General features: G+C 37.2%; 1 protein-coding gene across 30 annotated transcripts in view; it reads right to left on the bottom strand.

The window, feature by feature from the left end:
- DST (dystonin) overlaps nt 1–24,497 on the bottom strand; it is a 491,438-nt gene that overhangs the window by 141,318 nt on the left and 325,623 nt on the right. For 29 of the 30 annotated variants that reach the window (XM_019457466.2, XM_019457473.2, XM_019457470.2 and 26 more), the window contains 15 exons: nt 24,010–24,162; nt 23,462–23,616; nt 23,130–23,256; nt 22,464–22,647; nt 20,904–21,061; nt 20,228–20,406; nt 19,100–19,238; nt 18,163–18,356; nt 16,613–16,775; nt 15,812–15,895; nt 14,957–15,064; nt 14,328–14,426; nt 4,357–4,485; nt 2,088–2,176; nt 980–1,115 (listed from right to left, as the gene is read on the bottom strand). In XM_019457466.2, the coding sequence (XP_019313011.2) occupies nt 980–1,115; nt 2,088–2,176; nt 4,357–4,485; nt 14,328–14,426; nt 14,957–15,064; nt 15,812–15,895; nt 16,613–16,775; nt 18,163–18,356; nt 19,100–19,238; nt 20,228–20,406; nt 20,904–21,061; nt 22,464–22,647; nt 23,130–23,256; nt 23,462–23,616; nt 24,010–24,162 (2,097 nt within the window). Of the gene's footprint in view, nt 1–979; nt 1,116–2,087; nt 2,177–4,356; nt 4,486–4,593; nt 7,434–8,332; nt 11,051–14,327; nt 14,427–14,956; nt 15,065–15,811; nt 15,896–16,612; nt 16,776–18,162; nt 18,357–19,099; nt 19,239–20,227; nt 20,407–20,903; nt 21,062–22,463; nt 22,648–23,129; nt 23,257–23,461; nt 23,617–24,009; nt 24,163–24,497 lie in introns of those variants that run through there. The other variant, XM_019457491.2, reaches the window with a different exon arrangement.

Here is a 24,497-nt window from a genome sequence, read left to right as displayed (position 1 = left end):
CACTTCAACATGAAAATCCTCTACTTACCAAGGCGCAGCAATGCTGTGAATGTTAGGCAGCTCAAATGCACAAGTGATCTATGTCAGTGATCTATTCAACAGCACAGGATGTGATAAAAGCTTTGAAAACAACATGCATCTGTGAATTGAAAACTTAATATTGTGTACATTAACAAGGTTAGTGAGGACACAACAGAGTAAATGATGATAGTGAGAAAACAGAACACATACCTAAGAAGGCAAATCATGCTCTCTGCAACTGGGTGAGATTAGTCGACTGACATGAAAGAGAGTATCAAACCCCATGCTATTGATGTTTACAGCATACAGACCTTGTTCGCAGACAGTAAAAATGAACCAGAAAAATTGTTACATACCCCCAAAATGTGACAAGTAGTGTGTAAAGTATTCCAGGGAGTAAGGAAATTGAATATGAAGATAACTTTTTCAATACTGAATATTGTGTTGCAAATTGTGAATATGTATTGTCACGGTTCAAAAGTTTAAGAACAGGCCAAATTTTAAGCGATTTCTGTTACATTGTAAGAAGATGCTAGGGCATCCTCACTATGGCAAATGGCCCAGTTTCGCTCAAATAAATCTCATGGTTATCTCTCAAAAAAGTTCCTAACACTCCAATGTCATCTTTAGAGATGACTCAAGGTTACTTTATACATAGTAAAATACCTAATATAGCAGACAAATGGCTTTTAAAGAGAAGAGTTAGAAAAATGAATGATTCTTTTCTTTTACCATGCAAGGCAGAGATTAAGATGTCACAGAAACTGATGACGGCAAGTGTAGGACTGAATTTAATACACAACACTGAGATCTCTAAATAGTTAGATAAATTCCATCCATGTTTTTTCCATGTACACAAATTCAAGGTCATTTCTTCCTCATTGACATATATTTCTACAACCATGCAGTAAAGCTAAGAATCTTGAAAGAGCATCGTGTTTTAAAAAAATTATATTACCTTCTCCTCTACCTTTGTATCTCCTAAGGTTTGTGATTCTTGTAGTTGTTTCAGAGATTCACTGAAGAATGAATTATAACTTTCTTGAAGAGATTTCACTTGTTTTTCCAATTCATTTCTTTCTTCATCTGTCATTCTAAAATAACCAGAAAGTATGAAAAAAGAAATGCAAGGCTTCAAGTGATGAAGACAACATATTAGGCTCAATGATTTTGCAAAGTAGAATCCTTTTCTAAATAAGCACGTGGTCATAAAATAAACCCTCAGATACAGATTGCCCAAGTCTCAGAATGACTGTGTATGAAAATTAAGAATGGCCCTTACACATCCAGGAATCCTTCTCTTGCCTGAGAAACAGACTGGAGGAAAGGATATGAATTAATAGATCAGCACTTCTCCAGCATATACACATTTCTAAAATAACAATTGCTGTTATCCGACAAAGGGAAATATCTGTTAGTTCCAACACAGAAATGGGACAGAAAGATACCATTACTCAAGATGAAACTTGTTCAGACTGAAGCATGAATAAAGATAAAAAAATTTACAAGGAGATTAACCTGATTCTCTAAGGTACAAAACAAAGTCATTGTGGAATGATCCTGGGGACAGCCCCAAAAAGGATTTAAGAAAAGGGTAGATTTCTTCCCTGCCTGAGGCACTAGCTGAAATAAATGAAGTGCTCTTTTGGAAAAAGTGGGACCAAACTATGCAAAATCATGTTGCTGCAAGTCTCAGCAAAGAAAAGTGAACAATATATCCACACACATTTTCCAAAAAGTAAAGTCACAGAGAATACTACTTAGAATTACTCTTGCCTTAGAATCTTTACTACTCACTAGCTACTGATCTTTAATCTCCCTGAACTCATTTTCTTCTCACTAATATCTGGGAATAATAGGCACATTTCAGGGTTTTGGTAAACACTAGACGTGACTAAAAGTGACAATTAAATTGCTAAGTTTATAGTTGTATGTTATTATATTAAGTAAATTTCTAATTGGCTTCCATTTTTTAAACCTCAATTAAAATTTATCAGCGTTTGCTTTGTTGAACATTAACATCACTTCTCTAATTTGAATAAAAGAGCTAATAAAAACCAACATACTTGTCTCCATGTTTTGCCAAAAACAGCTGCATGGTTTGAAGTGCTTCAGATACTTGTTCCTTCTTGGTTGATATTTCTTCACTGGAAATCTGCAAGGTTAAGAAAACATGCTCAAACTCTCCCCCTCATCAAGACTAGAAAATAGGAATTTTTAAACATTAATCAAGTTTTAATTAAGATCCAAATGAAGGGACTACTTTCTGGGTGGCACAAGTGAAAAACCAATCAGTGATTACCACTGTACAGGCCTGAATAAGAAGACTACTTTATTTAGAATGCTAATTAGGGAAAGTCTCTCTAACCATAATGTCATCATTTTCATAGGCAATAATACTGCTACATCATATGGTTGTCGCATTTGTCACAGCCCAACAGTGAATAAAGGTTGCCTTCACATCCCAAGTGGCCAGAGATTTTCCACTGGCCCAACATCATCCTTACATCAAAAAGATACATGAACGTGGAACACTACTCCAAAAGAGTGTCCTCCTTCTCCCATGCTCTTGTATACCCTGCTCTTTTTGAAAAAATTATGGTGAAAGCATTAATCTGTAGATATGCAGACCAAGATTAAATATTTTCGATTTCTAAACTTTGCAAAATTCATCTATGACAGAGGAATAAAATTTATCTGTTTAGGGAAAAGCAAGAAGTTGTAACATTTTTTCCCAATTACGCAGTGTATTACTTCTGAATACTTTCAGAAATGGACTGCCACTCTTTTAAATAAGCAGAAATGAGAGGAAATGATGGGCAAATGAAAAGTCTATTTTCTCCCAATGTACTCTATTCAGAACAAAGTCAACTTAAAGTCTGTTTTTTTCATGATTACAGGTAATCATGAGGCCATAATGATTTTTAATACACACATTTATTACTCACATCAAATTTCCTTAAATTTCACTTGACACAAAGGCAATCTTTATTAGAGATGTAGGATTTAGGGCATGATCTGCATTTAAAAAGTGTCTACTAGATCTAGTAAAACGAATTTAGTGAAGTTTTGGGCAATTTAAAAGTGCAGAATAAGAAAATACCAAGGTTTATCATCCACATTTCTCAAAAGAAACTTGTTCCCCCAAGAAATCCTTGCTAAGGTTTATGTTCATATTTTAGTTCTTTCTCTGATAGGGGGGAAAAGGAGAAAATAGTTTAAGCTAAATATTTGTATAAAGTTGCTTTGACGGTTTGGGGTTTCAGACACCAAATGTAATTGCTTGCCAACTTCTGATTTCTTCCACACTAATATGAAATACAGTATGTAAGACTATGAGCTAATATGGCTTTATTTCAGTTGAATACTAATCCAAGTATATACTTGGGTCTATATACTTCTCTAAGGGGAACCCCAGATAAGTTACATCTGCCCTCATATCACAGGCAAAATTAGACAAGACACTGAAGTTTTCTATTTAATTATGTCAATAATGTCTGTTTCAACTGATGACAACTGAACACTGATGCAAAGCTAGAAGAGGAAGCTAATGAGAGCCCCATCATTTCCTAGGGTCAGGCAGCAGCAGGAGGGCAAGTTGAGAAAAATGCTGCTTAACTTAGTGGAAACTTATTTTTTTTTTTTTTTATTACAGCCTCAATTCCGGTGTCAAGGCCAGCATCGTCAACACTGGACCTTAGCTATCGATGCCCTGAGAGATTCAAGTAGCACCTTCCAATGGCCATCATGGAGCACTAACATCTCACAAGCTGCAGCTCTCCAACTAGTGCTGAGCAGCTGGAGAATACAGACCACAGCACAAAAGAATTCATTTAGGTGCGGGAAATAATCTAGAATTTCCAGTGACTGACTAGAGAACACTTCTTTGTAAAATACAAAGCACAGCTAAATTAAATCCTCAATAATGTTGATATCCTAGTTTGTATTCGTTGTTCCTGAACCTTTTTGTTAACCTTTGTGAGAACGAGACCATATCTTTATGATAAGGAGTGCATGGATTTAATCTGGGCACAAAATAGGATGACTCTGCTCCTTAGCGACTCTCTTCACTATAATCAAGAAGCAGATCTAACCATTAGAAGAAGCACTAATAGTTAAGACTAATAGATGTAGTTCAGGCTTTGGAATCAGAGACACCTCTTCTGCTGCATACTGTAATTCCTTGGGCAGGTTTAACCTCTCTGGCCATCATTGTAATTGCCTATAAAATTGGGGAAAATTAAGGTAAAGAACTAAAGTGGTTTTTTTACTTTGACTGCTTCAACTCAGTAAATTCTACCATTATTATGATTAAACTAGAACCTCAGTGAATACCTTTTGCTTAGAGAAGGGAGATTTTCCAGCCTTCTCGTCATCTCTCAATGTCTTGGTGATATTTGATACCCATTTCTGTAATTCTTTGGCTTTTTCAACATGTTCTTTCTTTTCTTCTTCCAGTGACTTCTGACAAGTGTGAGTGGTAAAAAAAAAATATATATTCCAGTAAATGATTGAGCTATGAAACTGACCTCTCCACAGAAAACAAGAATGTAGAAATATTTTTTCATCACACCAGGTTACTGAGTATTTTATTCATTTCCTTAACCATGTTTATCACATCACATAGCAGATGTACTTCCAAAATGTTTATGGTGGCAAAGGAAGCTGTGACATTCTATAATCATCAGTCTAAACTCCCAGCTGGTCTACCAATATGACAAATAAACTCAATTTTATTCATGAAGCACTAGAAGATCTTTGAATTGCTGCTGCCTTTGCATTCGCATTACAATCACAATTGTCTTCACAGAAAAGTATCAAACAAGTGAAAGCTGAAAGAGGTGTGAATGTGTACATACGTATGAAAAATACACAGAATGAAGAAAAATCTTTCCCCCTTTTCCAACACACAATGTTACTTTTAATTACAGAGTCCACCTGGAAATGGGAGATTGTGGTAAACATTTAATATGTAAAGAAAGTTACAATGTACAAAAAATTAAAAACTTTTTCACTTTTCAAGGCCATCTGAAACACAATAGCTTCAGGGATGTGGGAACAAATTTACATCTTTCTCTTTGATTCTATGGTGCTTTTTGAGGTGCTCTTTCAATGAGTGTAATGGATCACTTAACAAATGGGAGCCCTAACCTCAGGCTGGATCTATTCAGTGACGAGGAATTCTGAAGAAAGGATGCTATGAACTTGCTGGAGTTCATCAAGTTTACCCCATATTCTAGATAAAATACCTTTTTTTTTGGGGGGGGGTAGACAAGACTAACCTAAAAGCCAAAGGAAACCATTTTGAAGAAGAGTAAATATTTTGTGACTCTCAATTTAAAAATTATTCTCTCTTCTGAACAGTCAGCCATTTCCAGCCCTCAAGAAATAAACAGCCCTTTTGAGTACATGACATAGTTGCTAGACTGTCTATTTAACTCATGTTGTCATGCTCTGGACAGATATGAAGTAGACAGCATCACCCCCATGCACAGTTACTTAAACACGTGCTATTACGAAGAATAGTAAAGGCTAGAAATTCCCGTCATTAAAGGTTCAGATACTTCTAAGAGTTTAAGTCCTGTGTGGAAATCAAAATCAGCTTTTTCTAAAGCTTCTTTGTATGTCAACTTTCTTTTTGTTTGAGGGCATATTATATTTCTGACATGGGACTTTTGATCTTTGAGTTTCGTAGCAATGAAAACATCTATAATACCCACTTGCAGAGCCTCTTCTAGTGACAGCCGGGAATGAACCTGGGGCTCTATCAACCCCCCGGTCAAGTACTGGAATTCCAAACATCTCATTCCCATTTCCTTACTGATGATATTTGCATTCACAGCCTCCGCCACTGACATCACTTTGTTAGTGACGGGATGGCCGATCCCCGTGATTACTAAGTCACACTGTCGCAGCTGCTGGGCAAACCCCTCATCAACAAGGCCTCTGTGCAAAGCTTCTGCCACTCGGTACTTTTTGCCGGTGAGAGGATCTATTATGCCCCCTGTGCTGACTTGGGCTTCAAGGCATCTGAGGGCAGTAATCCGGTCGACCAAATTTCTGCGGGAGGCCTTTAGGACAGAGATCCTTTCCCCAGTAGTGGTCAGCCAGTACCCCGCAATAGGACTGTGCAAATCCTTCTTGGGAACCAGCCGGCTCAGCAGGGAGTCAGCAAGTTCTGTAAGTGTGATGAGCCCTTCCTGGTACTTTTTGACCAAGGCCTTGTCAATTGTTCCCTGCTCGATAGCCTCATTGATATTGAACTGTAATCCTGTTTTAGTATCGGTCAGCATATGAGAAGGATGCCCATAAGATTCAAAAAACGTGGCTTCCTTCCACTGATACTGTTGCCCTGAAAGCTCAAGATAGGTACTTTTGTCAATTAGGTTTCTCTGGAAAGCCTCATATGCAGTCAGTTCTGCTCCTGTTTTAATATCTACTACAGAAATCCTATGGGTCTTCCCTACATTGAGATTGGAAATGCTCCTCTCCCCGAAGGGAAACAGAAAGCACTGGCAATCTACATCAAACACACACATCCGCAGTAGTTCTGAGTAATAGAGAGCTTGCTTGTTATTGGGATTAGGAAAAACTCTCGTGTTGCTGGATGGCTCGTGTAAAAATTGAAGGATGGCATTATTTAACAAGCCTTGCTGCACAGCAACTTCGGGAGGAACGCGGATGCCTCTCACAGGGTCAATGACGCCCCCACTGGCAATCTGGGCCTCCAACATATGTTTACCTTTTTGTCTGTCAAGCATTCTATTTTCCATAGCTTGGAACACTGACAATGTCTTAGAAGAATATGAATACCCCAGGGCTGCCTTCTCTGCCTCAAGGAGTCTAATTTTGAATTCGGGGTCAATAACTCCTTCAAGGATGGCATCTTCAACAGAGTAGGTCTGACCTGAAATGGGATTGATGATAAAGCCTGTTGCGGCTTGAGCTTCTAAAAATGCTAAAGCCATCATTTTGTCTATTATGATGTTCTTGGCTGCCGAGGCAAATGAAATCTTTTCTTTTGTGGATTCTAGATAAAGCCCTGCAATTGAGGTGGCTCTCGTCAAAAACTTGCTAAGAGTTTTCTGAACTTCGCCAACGGTCTTGAGACCAAGTCGCAGCTGCTCTACTGTTTTCATGTCCAGAAGCTTAGCTTCAACCAACTGCCTGGCGGTCACAGTGTGCCGGAGACCTTGGAATTTAAATTCATCGTCCCTAACTGAACACACGTGATCGCCATCCAAATTCTGGAAGGTCTCTCGTTCTGAGCCTTTCTTAATAAACTCTCTCTGGAGTCCACCGGATGCTCTGCACCCTTCCAGCGTCCATTCTTCAGCACTGGGACCTGGGTTCTTTTCTTGTTTTAATGTGGTGACTTCTGTGTGCATATCATACTGCTTGCTCTTAGCTATCTGTAATAGGAATTCATGAGACGTTAAAGGCCATCTAAAGAACGTGACGTCACTTTACCCATCCTTAATCCAAATATACTTCCTACAATAACAAAAATAAGTAAAGAGAAGAAAATTTTCAAAACAAAGAGGGTTCAGGGACAAGTAATATTATTTTGAGAGTGTGAGGTTTACCTGGATGACAATAAAGGTGTTAAAATGGTATGTTTAGGGACACCTGGCTGGCTCAGTCAGTAGAGTGTGTGACTCTTGATCTTGGGGTTTTAAGTTCGAGCCCCACATTGGGTATAGAGATTACTTAAAAATAAAATCTTAAAAAAATGAAATGTTTAAAAAAGATGAAATGTGTCCCCAGAAACTGTTAGAAATTAAAGTGAACTTCTTGGTTTTCCTAGCTTTTAAAACAAACAAAAAAACATTCTTCAGGGGTGCCTGGGTGGCTCAGTCGTCCGACTCTTGGTTTCAGCTCAGGTCATGACCCCATGGTTCCAGAGGCTGAGCCCTGGGGCCGACTCTGTGCTGATAGCATGAAGCCTGATTGAAATTCTCTCTCTCCCCCTCTCTCTCTGCCCCTCCCCTGCTCATGCATGTGTGCACTTGCTCTCTTTCTCAAAATAAACATTCAAGAAAAAAATGTCCATCAGAATATAATACCATAGATGTCACAGTATAACTATTACATCTGTGTATTTGATCTCAAACATTTAAAAACTAAAGAATGATAATTTGTAGTAAAGATTCAAGTCAATCACTAGAAAATGATAGCATTAGTTTCTGCCAGAACTACAAAGGGCCAATCTTGCTCAATGTTATTAAAAAATTTAGTGTAGCAGAGAAAGAAAACACAAGAGGAAACTTGACATGAGGTAGTTGATAAGGTCTCAGAATCCAGAGTATACCTCTAAGGGGGCCAAAAGCTTCGCCAGGTCCATTGCACATTTGTCATCCTGATACCTAACCGGTGGCCTGGAATTGTACAGAGCTTCATCTCTTATCTTCTCGATTTCTGACAGTTTTGTAATAGGGTTTGCCTCATCGAAAGTTATCTGTAATTCAGTGCTTGTCTGCGAAAAATACTCAGAGTAACACTGCTGGCTTTTCTCTTTCTCAAGCGGTGCCCCTGATGGCCAGAATTGGACTTCCTTTGGTATCTGGTCAACAACCCGATGTTGCCATTTTTCCTCTGACTGCTGTGACTCTCGCGTCCTTCTCAGCAATGGAGATCTGGTCGCTGGGCGAAGCTGCCCCGTGTTCCTACAGGACAGTTCTCCGGTGTGCTGATGCTCCTTTACTGCCATCTCAAAATCCGGTTTGAAGGTACAGTCTTTGGCTGGGTTCTTTTTTTGGATTTCACACTGGAGCAAAACTAACTGATGCTCGTGTTCCTTTATCTGCTGATCCATCTTTTGCTTCAGGCGTTCAACTTCACGTTTCTGGGCTACCAGCTCATCTTCAAGTTTCCGGCACTTTTGGTAATGATTTGCTTCCACATTCTGCCCTCGTTGCATTTGCTCACGATACTGCTGAAGCTGTCTTTCAAGTTCTCTAATACTTGTCTCACACAGCTTGGCGTTCTCTTGAGCCCTGCAGTTTTCTTGCTGGAGAGACACAAAGTCAAGCTGGATGCCTGAGATATCCTTTTCAGTGATAACTTTGGAGTCCATTAACTTTTCCATCTTTTTCCGAAACTCCTCTGCTGAGCGTTTGAACTTGTCAGATTCCTCCTGAAACAGAAGCATCTTTCTGTGGGTCATCTGCTCCTCTATGGTCTTTAAGTGCAGCTCGTCTTGTACCTGTTTCAACCTGTTATTTAACTCCTGCACCTGAGCCTGCTGCAGCTGTACCTTCTGCTCCCCTCGTCGCTTCTCCTCTTTGGAAGCGGTCAGCTCTGCACTCAGGTTTCTAACCTCCTTCTCAGTATTCTGGATGATAATGTTCTGCTGGTCACACTTTTGCTTAAATTCACTGACTAAATTTTGACTTTTGGCCAGGTCTTCTTCGAGGCATTTAATTTTTCTATGGAAATCCTGTTCTGTTTTTGTCTGCTTATGCAAGTGTTCGTTTGTGTTGCGTAGCTGATCTCTAAAACCATCTGCCTGAATTTTCAGGGCCTCACATCTTTGCTGGATAGCCTGTTTCTCTAAAACCACGTTCGCTGATTCGGCCTGAATTCTCTGCATCATTAACTTGGTTTCATTATTCTGCCTCGTGAGGTCATCGACCTTTTGTTTTAGCGTTTCTGCACACTCATTACTTTTCTTCAATTCTTCATTAAGCTTCTGGATCTTATCATTATTTTCTTTTTCAGCTTTAATGTTTTGGAGCAACTGTGCATGGCTTTTCTCAAACTGTTCTTTTAGATGATCCGACTTTCTCTGGCAGAATCGTACTCTTTCATTAGAGGATTCCTTCTCAGCCTGAAGAGAATTCACTTGTGAACTTAAATGCTGAATATCTCTCTCCGCCACAGCACGGGTCCTAGTGATCCTGTCTACTTCTCTTTGCAGCTTCCCTTTTTCCTGTTGAAGACATTCTAATTCCAGTTCATAATTGTGCTTTATTTTCTTAAGATCATTAGCTTCCTGCAAAACTTCTTCAGCTTTGTCTGTGGTTTGGTTCAACTGCCTACTAAGTTCTCTGAGCTGTTGAGAATACCCTTCCTCCACCTGATCCTTCCTTTCCAACTCTAACTTCAGGCACTTCAGCGTATTATTTGTTTCATCCAGTTTTTCTTTTAGCAAACGAGCCTTTTCCTCAGATGAAGTTTTTTCAAGCTGAAGGGCACTGAGTTCGTACTTCAGCTCTCTCATGTCTTTTTCGGCCTTTCTATTGGCGACAGTTAGCTCATCTACCTGCTGTTTGAGTTCTTCTGTTTTCTGTTTGTCTGCTGTTCCCCTGTATGACGTAGCCTGGGCGACCACACAGGCAGGCGACGTGTTTTCTCTACACGAATACTGCATTTCAGTTATTCTTCTTCTTGCTTCCCGTTCAATTTTCTGCTTTTCTTTCAACTGTTCCTCTGCTATCCGTTTTTGAAATGTTAGGTCTTTTTCCATCTGCTTTATCAGCTTCAAGAGTTCCTCCTCGTTGTCTCTCTTTCTTCTCAATTCTTCCATCAATTTATTTTTTTGTTGTTCCAGGTCATTGAGACTCGAATCTTTTCTTTTAAGATGATCTTCCAGGGTCCTCCTGGTGAAGGTGTTCTCCTCTAACTGGTTCCGGAAGTTCAGGAGGTTTTCTTCCACTGCTGCCCTCTTGGCCTCGGCCTCCAGGGTGAGCCTTCGCACCCGCTCCAGCTCCCGTTCTGCAGCCTCCTTCTCCCTCACAATGGTCTCCAGCTCCCTGCGGTACTGCTTGGCCTCACTCTCGGCCCTGATTTTCTGCAGAGCAATGTCTTCCACGTTTCTCTGCTGCTTTCTCAATTCATTTTCTGCAGCCTCCTTGACCTTTGGAAGTTCTTCCTCTGCTCGAGACTTCTGCTTCTTTAGTTCAGCTACCATTCTCTCCAATTCACTTATCTTTCCCGTAAGTTTGCTATTCTCAATCATTGTTGCCTTTTGACGCTGAAGCAGATCTGAATATGCCCCATGTTCAGAAGTCTCCTTACACTTTTTAATCTACAAGAGATGTTTAAAAGTGTCAAAGTGTTCTATTCAAATTTATCCACAAAAACCTGAAGCGATGCTCATAAAAGTACTTATAAAAACAAGGGAAACAAATCGCAGAACAAGCACCACCACCACCACCACCACCTTCCAGAGAGGAAGCTTCAGAAAGCTGGCAATGGGAAAAGCGAAAAAAAAATCCTTCATGTCAGGTTTGCTAACCCAAAGAATCTTTTCTTGTCTCTCAAGAACAATTTCATTTTAAAAATTAGGTAGGCTCAAGATTTTACAGCAAGAAAGGAGGGACCTCACAAAACATACAGCATGACCCCAACCTTTTACAGATGAAGACACTGAGGTGCAGGGAGGTCAAATACTTTTGAAAACCCTCACAACAGGTGAGTGACAAAGTGGGAAGTAAGACTCACAACGGAGCCCTTTCAGCTTTCACTCACAACTTAGTCCTACAAGCTAAGAACATAAAGGAACGGAATGACAATTAAAAATTTAGTTTTCAATATGTCACCCAATGGAAATTTAAAATGATATTTACATCTCTCTGTTTTATGGTTAAAGAAACGAAATATGGAGTTTTGGTACTACTTTAAAGACTCAAAACAAGAAATAATACCTAACATGGGGAAGGAGGAAAATTATATAAAAACTTGTAATTTCTCAAGCCAAATTCCTTATTTGTTTATACTTGCCATATTATGACAATTATAATAATCAGAGTTGCTAATGCAAAGGCAGCTATAGTCCCTTTAGAAAAGATGTGCTTCATATACTCACAGATTTTGTTGCTGTTGTTAATGACATGTCTCATATGAATCCACCTTGACAAGTACCTTTAGATACTCCATAAATATAAAGATATTTGTTAAATACAAATGCTTTTAAAAATATAATTAGGGAGTCAGCTCCAATGTATAGAATAAAAAAAAATTATTTTTCAAATGATAGAAGAATCAGTCTCAGCTAGGAGGAATACATTCTGCATTGACTACAGGACTACATGATCAGGGCTAGTATATAATTCCAATTTAATTTCTCTTTATTAATACCATAAGACTATTAGTTTCATATCACTAACTCAAAATTATCATAATTAGAAACAATTTAAACAGGAGTAGAAAAATTATTCTAGGTAGATTTTTTTTTCTTTGAGAGGCTTTGGTGAATTTTAAGAATTTAATTTACATCATAGACCACACATCCTAATCCACTTCTTCTAATTTTTGATCCCCAATAATTTTGACAAGAATATCAGTTGTTTCCTGCTAACCTAAATATGGTTTCTCCTAATAAGAATATGAATATAAAAACAAATCTCATCACAACATGCAAAAATTAGTGCTCTATTTTATTTTGTTATCAGGATCAACTGGTGACACTGAATCATGCTATCTGCTTAAATATCAAATTTTCAGTATTTTTTTTTTTTTGAGGTAATTTCTGTTTTTGTTTTTTTTTTTCATCTCAATTCCTTATCAAAATCTTTTAAAACTTAGCTGTTGCTAAGAGGTTTTGAGCTGTTTTTTTCTTCTGTCATGTTCTGAGGTTAGAAAAATGAAAAGTCAGAAAGGACATGCTGTCCTTTAATCCCATCAATTAATGCTTGATATGTTTTTCTCTCAACACAGATTAGAAAATCTCTTTATCCATCTAATACCCATTATACTCCACTAACATTTCTTTAGTTGGGTTTCATCTTTTGAAATTAACTTGTATCCCTCTTTGATTTTATGTTTATTATTTAAAAAATTCTGCTATCAGACCAAGACATCCAATGTAAGTCTTTGCAGACTGTTCCCTGGGTCTGAAAACCGAACTATGTATCTTTTATAAGATGCTCCATTAACATGATCCTTTACTGGTGAATTTTTTTTTTTTTTTTTTACTGGTGAATTTTTAATCAGGAATGTGTTCTATCTATTTTGAGTTACAGTCCCTGCATGGTCCTCCATAAACTCTACTGTTTTGACTTTCAATCCAATATGAATCTTTTACATTTCAAAAGATGACAAGCCTAATTTGTATATTATCTCAGGCTTTCTGAAATATTTTTTGGTTCTATCAACTTCTAGTATTATACCTCATCAGATAAACTAAGCTAAGTGGCTCATGTATGTGCAAATCACATATACACTATTAAGAAAGGAAAAGGACTTACATTTAACTACTAAATATGCAATCTAAAAGATCTACATATCATTTTAAGTGGAATCATATCTCTCAAAAACTAAAAAGGTAAAAAAAAATTATAGATGTTCTTTCACTGATGAGAGATGTATACTGATTATTTGGTCACAAATATTCTGGTTCTCCTTTCTAAGTGCAAAGAAATCTAGTTATAAAGACTTGCAATTAGCTACGTTAGTGAATTAGTTGCAGAAAACTGTTAACTCTGAACAGACTAAAATAGTAGAAAATAGAGTAACATCTATTCGACATTCACTACCATTTACATTCTCTCATTATAAGAAGTGTTAACACTAAGTATAATCATCTTCAGAATTATAAACAGCCTAATTTAAAACAGCTAATGCCTCGCAATTTATTTACTTTAGCATTCTGTCTACTATTTTTGTCTGTTCTGAGGTTAGGCATAGAAAACATATTAAGATAATAAAGCATAGCATTATCCCTTCAAAATTAGATACAACAACCTTTTATGACAATGTATTTTCATCAACTGCTTGCTCTACTTCTGAATATATTTTGTGAATGTAGAATAAAAACACAGAAATCCTCCAAATTAGAATGGTACTTAAATAGTCTTTTTACCATTCACCATAGATCTTTAGGAAAAATAAAAATAAAAACCTCCACAATTCTTAAAAAGTAGTATCATTTTTTGCAAAAACCTGTTTCTTCTAAATTGATTGATTTTATGTTTTAAATCCTTAAGATGTAAATCACTTTAAAATGCTTAAGAGAAATGTGTTTAAGTAGTATTTCTGTAGACATTTTAACCATAGTAACTATACTTCAAAGAAGTATACTTCTCAAATGTGAGAAAAAATGAAAAAAATTCTGCCAAACTACCAACATTCCATAATTTAAATAGAGCCATGACTCTAATAATATTAGCATCTTAGAATGAAGATCAACAACGTCTTCCCTATTTGAGAGAATCTTAGAAACAAACCAAAAAATCCTAGGCCTCTACTCTTTCTCATTGTGATTTTCTAATTAAATAATTACTTCTCAACCATGTACAGTTTTTTTTTGTTTTCCCAAAAATATTATAGTTCCTTTTAGTTAGCTGTTCATAGTTAATGGTTACCTCCTCCTCTTCCAGCCTCTTTAATGAATCACCAGCAAATTTAATATATTGTGTCATGAGGGTGACCAGAGCAGTATATCGGGTCCTTAGGTCCATGAACTGCAAATAATGAAATAAATAATAAAAACACAATCTCCAGTGGCTCTAAGTGAGTTTACTGAATGTTGATTAATAATTATAACATTAACTAGGCTTTGTGACAGTAAAATACACAACTGCCCAATAGTGGTAAGTAGGCAGGAATGAGCTTCTTACTGCTGTGCAAACCATACTACATGACAATTCTCCTCTAAATGTAATGATGAAGTACATTTATAATTCTCTGTAATTAATACTTAATATTGGAATAAAGCTTTTCAAAGGATTTTCTAGAACCCTTAATAAAATGTATTGTTTTAGGTAGAGAGTTTCTTTTTTGGGACAAGGAAAAAAGTTCTGGAAACGGGCAGTGGTCATGTTTGCAAAACACTGTGAATATACTGAGTGCCACTGAACTGCACACTTAAAAATGGTTAAAATGGTACATTTCCTATTATATATATTCTACTACAATACAAATAGATAATTATAATTCTTTCAGTAGTGTTTCTCTCTTTTATGTCCCCTCCCTTCTTTCATGCTTTTACTACCTCTTGAATAATAAGATCTGCTGAGCTCTGCATTCTTCGGCGTTTCACTGGAGATTTTTGTTGTGAATCTACCATGGCCCGGTAGGTCATTGTTTGTAATTCATAGTCCTGTATAATGGAGTCAATAAGTCTAAATTATTTAAAGCAAAGCATTGACACTTCATTCTACAGTGACTCGGTGACTCGATACAGACAAATGGAACCTAGTTTCACTGAGCAACATTATGAAATTACTGCAAAACTACACTTTTAGGAATCTATCTAATCCTGGAATGTTTCCAAGGTGGTAATAAAAATAAGAAATATTTAGGGTGATCAGAAAAGTTTCCTAGGTCTCTTTAGAAGTTCATGGGAACATTTAGTTACAATATGCTAGTTATATTCAGCCTCCCTTTCCTCTGGCTGGGCAATGGAAGAGTAGGTCTGATGGCTAAAGCCCAGGCATTGTCAACAGCTTCAAACACATGGGAACTGTCTCCTAAGAAAGTCAAGCTCTTTCAGGGAATATTCTAGCAATAGTAAAGAAGAGAGACAGACAGAGAGAGAGAAAGAGAGAGACAGAACATACACAAACATGCACAAAATGATAAAAAAAAAAAAAAAAAAATTTCAGAGCTATGCATTTATTCTGGGGTGTCGTGTGTGATTGGGAGAAAATGAATGAACCCGAGGCTGACATGTGCCTCACGTGTCACAAAGAATTATTAGGTAAGTGTCACAGGGTTCAAATGAAGATTCTCTGTTTTTACTTTTTAACACAGTGAAATTATTTGCAGAGGCTTTTTTTTTCTTCAGTATTTTGTTGAATCACATACCTGAACATTGAACTTGACACAAGTAACTGAATTTTCTTACCTTCACTGTAGTTGAGTACTGTTCTGCATATTTTTGACACTCATCCATTTTGCTCTGTTTCATTTCTATTTCGGACACCAGCATCTACAAACACATACAGTTTAGAAGAAAGAGAACAAGGAACTCGATGCTATTTAACTACTAAAATGCTCAGGAACTAAGAAATAACCACACCCTTTAATAATAAAGCTCCTTAGTCCTTTGTACTTAATATGTAGTGAGGCAAATTACAAACTTCTAGATTAAGCCACATAAGTGACCCAGCCTCAGGGGGCTTCCAAAGCAAAAATTACTACACTCCCCAGGAATTATCCAAAAGTGGACTTGAAGGCCTTGCCCCCCCCATTCCTGATCAAAGTGGAACTGGACACTACTGTCCCCTCAAGATGGAACAGAAATCTCAAAGAATTCAATTCTCTGTCAAACGTGGCTGTTTAATTTTCTACAGACACTAGCCATTTTTATTTATTTAAGATACTGCAAAACTATTGTGGCCACCAAAGTGCCAAAGAGATTTCCATACTAATGATTAAATGACCATACTTATGAGTAAATGATTAAATTTGAACATTGTCCCAACATGCTATTTTCTAATGCCTTATATTTTCAAAAACGACTTCCAAGAAATCAAAGTACGTGATGGATGTAAGTTGGGACTATAGGATTTTAATGTTTATGATTTACTCCTTACCTTCCTCCAGATAGTTGCTGGCTTTTTCTTTTAACAAGGTAAAGGAAGATAAGGGTCATGACTCACCAAATGCAGGCACAACCTTAGTATAAGAAACTGTTTTTACATACCTTCTGTTGATTCAACTGTGTGGCTAGAGTTTTACTATTTTCAGGCTGATTTTCCTGAATTTTTCTCTGGGTAGTTTCAACTTGCTGGATCCAATCATCTAAAGGGTGATAAGTATCTCTATAGTACTTCAGTGATTTGCCAATGCCTTCTAAGTCCCGTAACCTAAGAGAATAAAAACAAGATACTCATAGTTTCCAACAGTATCCCTTAAGAGAGTGCAAGGTATAGTGAGACACACAACGCACTAGGTACAATAGGGATAAGTGTAAAAAATTCAAGGCCTATCTCCAAGGGACTCACTCCATACTGGCTTAGGTTGAATATAAACATATTGTCCTGGGGTTGTACAACTTAGTAGTTCTGATTTTTCTAGGTGCAAGCCCAACAGACTAAAGCTAAAAATCAAGAAAATTGGAAACTTAACCATAATTATTATCAATTGGCATATCTTAAATACCCAAAGCTTGCATCCAATGGCAGTTCTCTTTTGAAATAATGACAAAGTATTTCAATGGATGGTTCAACACGGACTCAGAGAGTGCTTTCTAGGAAGTGTGAGAAAAAAACAAACAAACCTCAGTTTCTATGATTTTAAGACTACTACATTAAACATTTACTACATAACACATATTTTACAGAAATTAGATGACATATATTTGGACATAATTTTACTTCTCAAGAATGGCCCTGTATTATAAAAGCACTTTATTGGCATCAATATAAACATTACAATGAATGATAAAGGACAGGACTTGATTTCCTTTAAGATGAGCCCTAAAACCATCCCATTTGCTTTCACTTTTTTACTTCAGTCACTGGGTGAATGATTTCAACTTTCTTGTAACCTAAATTAAAATGAACATCAGGTCATTACAATCGCTTTACACTTCTTAGGTGTAGTACAGATTGATTCATACAGCCCTCTCAAACACATGATCCATGTTCTTACTAAGTCTTGGTTATTTGAATATTGTACGTTGGTAATAACTCATATAACTTATTTTTTGCCTTCAGAAAAGACAAGTAGATTTACTATACAAATGCCAGAATACATCAGCAGTTTTAACAAAATAGAGTTAAGGGGCTCCTGGGTGGCTCAGATGGTTAAGCATCCAATTCCTGATTTGGGCTCAGGTCATAATCTCAGGGTTCATGAGTTTGAGCCCCACATCGGTCTCTCTGCTGCCAGTATGGAGCTTGATTAGGATTCTTTCTCTCTCTTTCTCTCTCTCTCTCCCACTCTCTGCCACTCCCCCACTCTCCTTCTCTCACACTCTCTCTCTCAAAATAAACACTGAAAGCATTTTTTAATTAAAAGAGTTGAAAAACATTTATTTTGAAGTTAACTGTCTTGCTAAAGTCCACCAAAACAAAAAGAAATATAATTAGATAGAGCCCTTGCAATTAATCAAATTAACTATATATGGAAAGTAACTCTGTGAAATTAACTATATATGAAGTTTTAAAAAACCTACTAACTTTAGATTTTACTAGAACACAAGGATAAACATTACATCTGTGCTGAAACTGAACACAAGAGGATACTAACCTGTTGTCAATCTGAACGTGAATATTTTGCCACCTTTCAACTAATTGGTCTGCTTTTTCTTTGTGCCAGTCAAAATCAAGGTCCCGTTCTTTATAGGTTTTAAACATTTCATCACTGATGGCTTTAGCTTTCTGCAACTCATCCTCTAATGCATGGAATACCTCTCTCTTTTCATCTACTTCAGACCTCCATTGCTAAAATACATTAATGGGTGAAAGTTATAAAAATGTGTCAACCACTCACTAGGCAAACACTCTTTACCTAATTTTACAATTTATGTACAAATGACTGATATAAAATAAAATAAAGGAAAGACTATCTTTCATAAACAAAAATAATATATTAGTTTGAACCATATGAAATTATCAATATCTGACTGCACTTTGATCTTTAAAAAAGGCAATTTTATAAAGTTCAGCCTAAAATAATTTGCATATCAATAAAACAAAATTAAGCAAGACTATTTCTTAAGTATCTACTAATCTCATTGGTTAAAAGTGAATACTTGCATTAAAAATCAAAGAGACCATTTTTCACTCCTTCGCAATAATTTTATACTCATGCTTTATACATAGAAATATCAATACAGACGAGTACAATTACCTGTCTACTTCCCTTCTTGAATTAACTCCTCTACTTACATCCTTAATGTCTTAACTGCCTCTTTCAGCAAGAGAATCTACTAAAAATAACATAATTTTTAGCTTCAACTCCTTTTGCTCACATGAATTGATTATAAAAAGCTATTATCAAAAAGATGCAAATTTCAAATGAGAAAAACTATCCACAAACTAAAAATGACTCATTTATGCTAAGGTATGGCTATAGAGAGATATGAAATGAAATTCAAATTAAGTTATTTACTTAATGTTTGAAGATCCAGGTGCTGGAGAAATAAAGTATGACCTTATAAAAGAGCCAGAAGTGAGACACATACCTTTAAGGTACTTATTAGATTCTCAATGTTATTCTTGTCAGCTATAACTGCTTCCTCTTCACACAGTTTAGTTTCATAGAGTTTTACAAGGGCTTCTGCTGCTTGAGTGTTTTTCAACACCAAATTAACAGTTTTCAGTCTAAAAAAGAGAATGCAACAACAGCTTCCTATTAGTAAATGTTTATTTTCCAATAACACAGTCCTGATGCACCATAATGATGCACGATACAGCTGTTCTTCATCTTGCAGCACTGAGACATTTACTACGAGATCAACATTCAACTAACTCTCTTCTTAATGGAGGGCATGTGCTCTCATGCCCTGCCCTGCAAATGCTTTTTTGCAAGAGATTGCAACATAAGGTGGTCTTCTTTCAAACATTATTTAGACCAAGCTCTAGAGGAAAAAATACTATGGGCTCCAACAGATGTGGGATTAAAACTATGGGCAAAATGTGGGAACACCTGTCCACATATGCTCTAATCTGAGGCACATTTCCTTTCAATATGAAGCATAATAAATCCATGGAAATATTTAGTATATTTGTTATTAAAACAAAAAAGGGAGTATTTACTTTCATAAAGATGAATGTTTTAAATGAACAGCATGTGTATATAGGACAGTTGTATGAAGCAAATTTTTAAAAAAATTTTTTTAATGTTTATTTATTTCTGAGACAGAGAGAGACAGAGCATGAGTCGGGGAGAGGCAGAGAGAGAGGGAGACACAGAATCCGAAACAGGCTTCAGGCTCTGAGCTGTCAGCACAGAGCCCAACGTGTAGCTCGAACTCACAAACCATGAGATCATGACCTGAGCCGAAGTTGGTCACTCAAATGACTGAGCCACCCAGGCACCCCATGAAGCAAATTTATATTAAGACAGTGGTTACAGGGGTGCCTGGGTGGCTCAGTAGGTTGGGTATCCGACTCTTGGTTTCTTCTCAGGTCATGACCTCACGGTTTTGTGGATTTGAGCCCAACACGGGGCTCTGTGCTGGCAGCATGGAGCCTGCTTGGGATTCTCTCTCTCCCCCTCTCTCCCTGCCCCTCCCCCACTCACACTCTCTCTCTCTCTCAAAATAAACTATAAAAAAATAAAAATAAATAAAAAGACAGAGATTACATACTTATCTATGTAAGTGGAAGACATAGAATAGACTTGGTTCATGTTCTGAATGACCACACCGAGCTCAGACCGTAAGGTGGGCACTGATGCAGAGGTTGCTGCTTGACTGAAAAATTCTTCACATTTATTTGTGATTGTTCCCAAATCATCTTTAAGTCGCTCCAGCTCTTTCTTTAGTTTCTATAAAACAGAGAATAAACATAGGTATTGGGCTATCACTCCAGATGGGGCATCTTTCCTAAAACAGTTTAAAAACACACAATTTACATTATAATCACTGACTTAAAAAGCTACATATTCTTTACTTTTTCTTTATCATGGAAAGTGAGCCACAGCATTCAAGTCTCATAATCAGTAATTCCCTTACTGCCCATCTCCTTGGGCACAAATATCTAACTCCGTGCTTCTGCATTCAGCAGGTGGTCAATAAACATATGATGACTTTCACTATGACAAGTCCAGTAAGAGGGTACACATTTCTACATTTACTGGAGTCAAATATAGAACTGAATTACAGAATCCTGCTTCACAATAAGAAATAAACACATAATGAGATCTCACAACGTGACCAGTGGGCAAAGCTGAGCATATGAAGTCACCGGAGTTTGACAATGAAGGTCACCGAGACAGTAATTTACCTTAAGTTAATTCTGTCCCAACACATTTACGAATCTCACCTCCTGCTCAGTGATTCTGAACACACTTTCATGCAAATCATCTCTTTCCAGTGGAGTGCGGATCTGTCTAATCAACCGATCTTCGCAACTCTCTAACCGAAGTCTAATGTTTCGAACTTCAGAGATGTACAGGTTATACACAGATTCCTCTTGCTCCTCTGTGAACGTAAATGTAATGTTTAGAAAACACCTTGTTTTCCGTCTTCTGGATGCTGCTGTTCGTATCCTAATGTGGCAGTGTTACTACTACTGGCACAAGGCTGGTCGAACTACTGTTACCAGGCATTCACCAAAATCCCACCCTAAAGATATAAATCTTGAAATAGTGGACATCACAGTTTATGAACAGTTAATAATATTTCCCCCAAAAGTGCCAATTTCTGATTTATTTTTTAATGTTTTATTTACTTTTGAAAGAGAGAGTGAGAGTACACAAGTGGGGAAGGGACAGAGAGAGAGGGAGACACAGAATCTGAAGCAGGCTCCAGGCTCCGAGCTGTCAGCACGGAGCTGATGCAGGGCTCAAACCCAAGAACTGTGAGATCATGACCTGAGTCAAAGTCAGATGCTTAACTGAATGAGCCACCCAGGTGCCCCGCCAATTTCTGATATGATGTCCAAGGAAAGTAAATATATTATGCTGTTTTATGATCACAAAAATATGAATTATATTACCTGCAGATTAATGTTTTAAATTAAAAATCCTTAAAAATGAAAGGTAGGTAAAGAATTTGTTAATGTTTTAAAAAAATTTTTAATAGATTACTAATAAATTCTTTTGTCTCTAGGTAATATCAAAAGATTTCAGAATAAAATATATATTTAACAAAAGTTAACTAGCTCTAGAGGGTTAACTTCCTCTAAACCCTGTATAAAATCCAGTTTGGATTATGGGAACTCTCTGTACCTTCCTCTCAATTTTACTATGAATCTAAAACTGCTCCAAAAGATAAAGTTTAAAAAAAAAAAAAAATCCAGACTCGGTACAGAGAAAAATGACTGAAACTAAAAGATCATTCGGAACATTGCATTACAAAATAGTGACAATACTGGAGGGTGCCTGGGTGGCTCAGTGTCTTAAGTGCCTGACGTTGGCTCAGGTCATGATCTCACGGCTTGTGGGTTCAACCGCCACGTTGGGCTCTGTGCTGACAGCTCGGAGTCTGGAGCCTGCTTTGGATTCTGTGTCTCCCTCTCTCTCTGCCCCTCCCCTGCTTGTGCTCTGTCTCTGTCTCTCTCAAAAATAAATAAAAATTTTAAAAATTAAAAAAAAAAAGAAAGGAAATGCCGAAAAGCAGATGTGTTAAGAATTCACCATTTGTCATATTATTTGGTGGGCATTTTTTAATTAGTTGATCATTTAGAAACAAATGAACGTCTCTTGTATCTTCCTACCACAAACATACTTTTAATTTCTATGTCTGATAGGTAGCACTGTGCCTAACTATCATAGGTTGGGTAATATAACACTCCTAAGATCAAGATTCCCACTGACAGCAGAAAATAGCCTGATCTAAACACCTATGGAGGGAAAAAAAGATAAAGATTCCCATGCTTTACCTCTTTCTGCTGATTTAAGAAGTTCTTGATAATACTGCTTACATACATTAACCTCCTTTTCCAGTTGCGTTATATCTGAGCCTGAAAATATTTGGGATTCCTGGCTATCTTCCAGAAAGTCTTCAAAACGAGACTGCAGGTTACTCAGAACTTGTTGATGTTCACCAGGTAACATTGTCTTTATCTAAGGAAGACCAATGATCCATGTAATCAAGTGATTATGGTACTAAGAGCTAAATTTAAACGGGACAGTTCTTAAGTTAGGGTCTCCTGGTATACATCAGTTCATATTGATAGCCATAAACAGAAGAACCATTTGAAATTAATGTTATTCTTAATTAACATTTTTGAGCTTTAAAAGATGAGGAAAAACAAGATTATAAAACATCAAAAAATGAAATCAACTTATCCCATAAGTTCAAACACTATACCCTGTCTCATCAAAATGTATTAAGCACTGAATGAAATGTGATCTCCAGATTTCCCCAATTCTTACAAAGTGCCTGTATACAGAAGGTATGTAACAAATAATCATTAAATGGATGAATATTAGCATGGATCTGCTGGGCTCCATCCTATCCTGTAACAAAAACAAAATTCCACCCCTCATGCTAATGTGCCCCACATTTTTGGACAGATCAGGCTGATGTGTAGATTTATACTTACTGAAGCCACATTGCTAGCTCGAATTCTATCAATTTCATTGATGAGATAATGCCAGGACACTACACTCTTCATGTTTATGTGAGACTCATGCCAAAGAGTCAGGACATTCTGATACTGTTGCTCAATTCTGAAAAATATGAAAAACAAACAAACACTTAATTCTCTTCACTCCCTCTGAAAACATGCTACAATTTTTCTGTTTGTGAACTATCCCGTGTTTACTAGTTCTAGATCCTTCTGATCCTATGGGCCTTGACAAAGTATTGATTGTTTCTTCAACCTTCAGAGAGCCTCCAAACCCAGTTCTATGTGTTTAGTGAACACATACACACCGGTTTGCAAAGTCAACTGCTTCTTTGTTTGGTGGAGGGACTGTGAAGCACACAGACGGGACCATAGCCTCATTCCCAGTGGGGCTGATGACCTTCCATTTCGCACGGTGAGAATTGTTGGCCAAAACACATTCATCATCTTTGTAAATGGTTATCTGGTTTTAAATGAAGAAAAGAACGCAATAAGGTCACTATCAACTAATCCTTTATCATACCCAATCTTGGGATTTTTTGTTTGTTTGTTTTTTGAGGTAGAAAACTCTACCACGAGAACAAGCAATCTGACCTCATTTTTAAAATATTAAGAATAGGGGAGCCTGGGTGGCTCAGATGGTTAAGCATCTGACTCCTGATTTCAGCTCAGGTCACAATCTCATGGTCCATGGGTTCAAGCCCCAAGTTGCACTCTGTACTGACAGCACGGAGCCTGCTTGGTATTCCCCTCTGCCCCTCCCCTGCTCACCCTCTCTCTCTCTCAAATAAATAAACTTTAAAATAAATTAAGAAATACAAGAATAATGCCAGAAATTGGTCTACTTCTACAATACCTCAATTTGTCTGTAGTCACAAATAGCTTTGATTGGAATAGAAGTTTTGAGTGGACAGTCAGGATTCCTCGGCTTCAGCTGAATTATTGTTTTTGCTCTCCCCATCAGGCTTGCTACTGTGCTTTTATACTGTAAAAGTTCTTCTTTCTCTTCCTAAATAATACATAAGACAGATATTGAAAAATAAAAGATTTGTACTCTCTCTTCTTTTAGGGCTTTACACAAACAAAATTTCATCACAAAAGTCCCTGACCACCTGGTTTAAACATTCAAGCCCTCCCCGCCCCCTCTGGCATCTCTCTTCCCTTGTCTTTATGAGATGTTTTTTTTTCCTCTTTAGCATTTACCACTATGCTTCCTATATTTTACTCATTTATCATGTTTACTGCCTGCTCCCCCTCTCGCACAGAAGCACCAGGAGTGTGGGGATTCTTGTCTCTTTTCTTCACTGCTCTATCTCCAGTACTTAAAATAGTGTCTACCATATA

This window comes from Panthera pardus, unplaced genomic scaffold (genome assembly GCF_024362965.1).
Source record: "Panthera pardus isolate Hobbes unplaced genomic scaffold, ASM2436296v1 HiC_scaffold_17, whole genome shotgun sequence".
NCBI lineage: Eukaryota > Metazoa > Chordata > Mammalia > Carnivora > Felidae > Panthera > Panthera pardus.
Note: the sequence above shows the minus strand (reverse complement) of the source record. Positions and strands in the feature narration are given on the sequence as shown.